At 38.9% G+C, this 6,000-nt stretch overlaps 1 protein-coding gene across 3 annotated transcripts in view; it reads left to right on the plus strand.

The window, feature by feature from the left end:
* LOC109850941 overlaps positions 1-5,809 on the plus strand; it is a 30,033-nt gene extending 24,224 nt beyond the window's left edge. Inside the window, exons 1-4 of one of the 3 annotated variants that reach the window (XM_020421025.1) lie at positions 4,679-4,779; positions 4,921-5,019; positions 5,103-5,518; positions 5,597-5,809. In XM_020421025.1, coding sequence (XP_020276614.1) covers positions 5,006-5,019; positions 5,103-5,518; positions 5,597-5,673 — 507 coding nt within the window. In that variant the 5' untranslated portion in view covers positions 4,679-4,779; positions 4,921-5,005 and the 3' untranslated portion in view covers positions 5,674-5,809. Of the gene's footprint in view, positions 1-4,678; positions 4,780-4,920; positions 5,020-5,102; positions 5,519-5,596 lie in introns of those variants that run through there. The other 2 variants (XM_020421026.1, XM_020421024.1) reach the window with 2 other exon arrangements.

A 6,000-nucleotide genomic window follows, 5' to 3' on the forward strand; every position in this document is an offset into this window, starting at 1 on the left:
CAAAGTCCCCACAAAAGCAGGAGTTGATAAACGATTTCTGTCTTATTTTCTAAGAAGTTGTAATTTTCTTCTTATTATGTAAGAGATGTCTTATAAAAAGGCTATCTTCTTTTGAATTCATTGTAAATAATCAAAAATATAATGAATTCCACAATGAGACCAACTTTCGACGAAAACAAACGGGAGCTGCTAAATCGGAAGGTCGTTGCTATGATTCGTAAGTATATTGATAAAACTCTCTTTGAACATGTTTCTACTTATACAAATGCTTATGAATTATGGACAAATCTTGAGTCCATGATTCAAAAGAAAACGCCTCGTAATAAAACATATTTAGTTCGACGGTTGGTAAAGTTGGAGTATAAGGATAGTCAAAGTATGATTGAGCACTTGAATAATTTCAAGGGGCTCATAAATCAACTAACAAAAATTAACATGAAGATTGATGATGAGTTACAAGCCCTTCTACTCCTTAGTTCCCTGCCAGAAAGTTGGGACACTCTTGTCGTTACACTTAGTAGCTTTGCTCCGGAAGGAAAGCTCACCATGGATATCGTCAGTGATAGTCTTCTCGGTGAAGAAGCAAGGAGAATGGAACGAGGCGAGTTTTTCCATCCCGAGGCAAATGTTGTTGAAAACTGGGATAGGAATGAAGGTCGTGGAAGTAGCAAGAGTCGAGATCCGCACCAATCTCAAAGTCGGTCAAGTCACGCTCAAAGATTACATGCTACTACTGTGGAAGGATAGACCACAAGAAAGTAGAGTGTCGATCCTTCAAGAGAGATTAAAAGGTCGGTAATGTTAAGCCAGACCAAATCAACCGAACGAAGAAGTAAGAAGAGAAGAGCACTACTGTCGTGGCTGCAAAAGAAGAACTGCTTTATCTCGTTGGAGAAGGTAATATCCTAAACATTTCTTATGATGATAGTTGTTGGATTATGGATTCTGGTGCTTCCTTCCATGTCACTTCCCATAGAAGTTTCTTCTTATCCTACCAAAGTGGTGATTTTGGTACGGTGCAAATGAGAAATCAAGATAGGAGCAAAATTGTCACGATAGGAGACATCATCCTAACAACAAGCACTGAATGCAAGCTTGTCCTAAAAGATGTGAGGCACGTCCTATCCATGCTCCTCAATCTTATCTCTGCTGGAAAGCTAGATGATGCTGGTCTGGTGAATTATTTTGGCGAAGGAAAGTGGAAGCTCACCAAAAGAAGTCTAATCATGGCTCAAGGAAAGAAGGAATGATCATTGTACGTGATGCAAGCTAAACTCTGTAAATGAGAGGTAAATACCACCATCGGTGATATGGAGATATGGCATAAATGACTCGGGCACATTAGCGAGAAAGGCCTTCACATGCTCGCTCGAAAGAAACTCCTCCCTGGCGTAAAAGATAAATCACTTGACCCATGTGCTGATTGTTTGGTTGGAAAACAACATAGAGTTGCTTTCCAAAGATCCTCCCCACCCACAAGGAGAAAGAACATTCTAGACCTTGTACACTGATACATCTTTTATTAAGTTTAGAAATTCTTCTCTGAAGAAACAAGATGGAGATATTTTCTAGCTAACCGAAAAGTCTACAACACTCACAATGTAACAAAACTCTACACTCTCTAAGTGTTGATCTATAGCCCGTGTCATTCCTCAAGTGCTCGGAATTACCACATCTCTCTAGGCTTTACTAACGACCCCACTCCTCTTGGAAGCGACCCCATCTCTTACCACACACTCCTCTCGATGTACAAGTGTATTACAAAGTGATCTCACAAATTAAGAACGAATACAACTTTGGTTGTTCTCTACAATGGACGAGAACTCAATTAAGCTCACTCTCAATTGATACAACTCCCCATAACTCAATTATACAATATATGCAAATACAATAAGCTCAATGGTTGCGTGTGTAAGCAATGAGAAAATCAATTATAAACTCAATGTAAAACCCTAGCTTGATGAAAATGATAAACAATAAATAATTAATATAAAACTAGTATTAAGTTTAGAAATTCTTCTCTGAAGAAACAAGATGGAGAGATGGATTAAAATAAAGCTCAAACAATGTAGATGATCTCCTCCACTTGTAAGAGACTTCTTCACAAACAAACTCTTTTAAAACACACTAAACAAACTTTAAAACCCTTGTTAAACTTGTTTAAAATATTCTTGGATTGTTTTAGAACTGAGATATAAGGGGGTATTTATATGAAACCCCAAAGCCAAGAGAAAGCCAAGAAAAGACCAAAAAACCCAACCTAAAAACGGCTCAGGAAACTAGCCGTTGGAATCTGAATGACAGATCAGCGATCGACCGTGGGAATTTCGCGGTCGACCGCGAGCAACTCCAGAAACTATTTTGGGCTCTGGACATCAGTCGGTCGACCGTGGCGGTTGACCGTAAAACTCTCTCGACCGTGACGGTTGATCGTAAAACTCTCTGGACTGCATCCGGTTGACCGTCACGGTCGACCGCGAGCCTCTGAAAAACATCCTGAGTCTCTGGACTCACGGTCGACCGCAAACTGACATATGAAGATTTACAGGTTTGAAGCAGTTTTTTGATTTTGAAACCCTATTTAAAAATATCAAACAAATTCAGAAAAAATATAAAACTTTGGGAAATGATTGTAGACATGATAATACACATGCTACAAAATAGTCCAAAATATGTAAATATAAACACATGAGTTTTGATATTTTAATTTAACCATGTTTTGAAACATTACAAAATAATTTTGTAGACTTAATAAAAGATGTATAAAGTGGATTGGATAAGAGCCATGCAAGAGGAGATATAATCCTTGCACGAGAATAATACTTATGAACTAGTGGAGCTACCAAAAAGGAGATGAGCCTTGAGGAATATGTGGGTGTATCGAATCAAGACCAAAGACAGTAGCTCAAAGCCCCGCTACAAAGCTCGGTTGGTCGTAAAAGGATTCAGTCAAGAGAAAGGTATTGACTTTGAAGAAATATTCTCTCCAGTGGTAAAGATGTCATCCATCCGAGTTGTTCTTGGCCTAGTAGCAGTGCAAGACTTGGAGATCGAGTAGCTCGATGTCATGACAGCATTCCTTTATGGTGATCTAGAGAAAGAGATCGACATGGAGCAGCTTGAGGGGTTCAAAGTTCCAGGCAAAGAAAATTTGGTGTGCCGCCTAACGAAGAATCTATATGGTCTTAAACAAGCACCTAGGCAATGGTACAAGAAGTTTGACTCTTTCATGACAGAACATGATTTCAAAAGGACGAAGAGCGATCATTGTGTCTTTTCATAAAGAGGTATGCATGTGACGACTTTCTCATACTTCTACTCTATGTTGATGATATGTTGATTGTTGGATAAGATCGCATAAAGATAGCTGCTTTGAAGAAATATCTAAGCAAGAGTTTTGCCATGAAAGATTTGGGACCAGCTAGACAAATCCTTGGGATGAGGATCACTCGTGATAGATCAAAGAAGTTGATATGGCTATCCCAAGAGAGGTACATTGAGAAGGTGCTAGAAAGATTCAACATGCACAAAGCAAAGCCGGTAAACACACCACTTGCTGGACACTTCAATATGAGCTCAAAGCAAAGTCCCACAAGTGAGAAAGAAATGGAGGAAATGAAGATGATTTCATATTCATCTGCAGTAGGCAGTCTCATGTATTCAATGATATGCACAAGACCCGATATCGCCTATGCAGTTGGTATTGTTAGACGTTTCTTGGCTAATCCGAGAAAGGAACACTGGGTTGCAGTCAAATGGATCTTCCGGTATCTACACGCTACTTCCAAGAAGTGTTTATGCTTTGGAAATGGAAAACATGTGCTAGAGGGATACACAGATGCAGACTTGGCCGGTGACATTGATTCTAGAAAATCAACGTCAGGATTCCAAACTACTTTTGCAAGGAGAGCTGTTTCCTTACCATCAAAGTTACAAAAGTGCGTTGCATTATCCACTACTAAGGCAGAGTACATCGCATCTACTGAAGCTTGCAAGGAGATGTTGTGGATGAAGAATTTGCTGCTTGAGTTGGGAGTAGATCAAGCCAGGTATGTCTTGAAGTGTGACAACCAAAATGCAATTTACTTAGCAAAGAATTCTACTTTTCATTCTCGCGCAAAGCACATTGATACACGGTATCACTGGATCTGGGAAGCTCTCGAAGAAAAACGCATACATCTTGACAAGGTTCACACAGATGGAAAACTGGTCAGTCATGATGACCAATGTAATATCATCCAAGAAGTTTGAAGATTGCTGTCAATGTGCTGGTTTGCTACTATCTTCCAATTAAGTCGGGAGGGGGAGATTTGTTGGGATCTCTCCTTAATTGGGAAGATTCTAGAAAATTCTAGAACTTTCTGGAGAACTCTAGAGAAGTGTATAATTTTTTAGAAGCGTGTAGAATCCTCTAGAATATTCTAGAGATGTGTGTAGCCTTCTGGAACATTCTAGAAGAGTATGGAATAGAATGGAGGAGTGTAGAGATTTCTTAGAAATCTCCCTCTTAGAAATCTCTAGAAAGTAAAGATATGTGTGGAGAATTCTAGAGAGCTAATCTTCACTATTGGATCAAATTAATACCCACCACTCATTATGAAGGTGGAGTTGTATAAATAGGGGTGGACGCCTTCATTCCTATCCATCCAAAGACAATTGAAAACAATTCACTTCCTAGAGTGAGAGAAAACCTCTAATATAGAGAGTTAGAGAGCCTCTTTGAGAAAGAAGTGAGATAGCTTGAGAGTTCTAATCCTCAAGCTCGAGAGAGCCACCAAAGTAAGTCAGTTTTGTAAAATATAACATTTTGTAATCCTACTATTCTTTTGTATAATGGAAGAACCTCCATATTGGAGGACCATAAACTATTGTGCTCTCATTACTATCTTAATTTATAAGTGCTTATCTTAACTTCACGAGGCGGGAAAGACCGAGTTTTCCCAACAGGATGATACGCATTACCAACGAGTAGCTAGTTATCAACTACTGTTTTGTATATTCAAAGATGTATATTTCAAGGTATTGTGGAATATTCTCTCTCTAGCTCTCTATAGCTGCCAATTATTTATCATCAATTTTTACTAATTCAGCTTTAACTACAGTGGAGAGCAATGTACCAGTAAACTAGATTTGAGTAAAAAGAGAAAGTTCCCACAGTTCGAGCATGGCAACTCGAATTTGCCATTGCCAAAGCATAGAGTCCTTAATCAATCAGATTCGTCTGATCATCATCACCCTCAACTTGCAGAAATCGTCGACGATGAAAACTCTACTGCTCATGTAATTGACAGGGGAACAGATGACACAGGGGCAGTCGAATCCGAAAATGGCAGTAACATCAGCTCCAATATTATTGGAGGTCCCGATAGCAAAACAACATCCCAGGCTGATAGCAATACCGAATCGTCGTATTCTATAGATATCACGGAATTTGATTCAAGCTTGCATGACTTGTACAATGAAAAAGATGACGTGGCACCATTTTCACTAGCATCCGGAGGTTGGAGCTTTGAACAAGGTAATTAAACTCTGATGTTGGTATTCATTTTCATATAATTTTCTATCGTAATTACTTATTTGATAATCCTGGATGCAGAAGCTCGAAAGAGTTCTGCAGACAAGTTGACTATTGATCAAGAGTTTGCGCAGTACTTTTCAGGGTTCATGCGTTAGTAAGAAGAAAATGCTTTTGTATGAAATGATTACTTGGGAGACTTTCTGAATGCTGTGTTGGTTGTAAAATTATGAGTTCAGCTGTAAGCTCAACAGAATGAGGTAAGTAATATTAATTGCCTTTGTTTCCTGTTCATTGCCAGTGACTCAGTATATATTAGCACATTGACAGAGCATAACAAAAACAAGCGGTAGCTCAAGTTTATGAATGCAATATAGTACGAATGAATTCATGAAATCATGAGCACATGTATATGTCCAAGTATTTTGGATCTGTGTTCGGGCTTCTGGCTGTTGAGGATCAAGATGTATCGAACTCTTCTTTCC

This window comes from Asparagus officinalis, chromosome 7 (assembly GCF_001876935.1).
Source record: "Asparagus officinalis chromosome 7, Aspof.V1, whole genome shotgun sequence".
In the NCBI taxonomy this organism is placed as follows: domain Eukaryota; kingdom Viridiplantae; phylum Streptophyta; class Magnoliopsida; order Asparagales; family Asparagaceae; genus Asparagus; species Asparagus officinalis.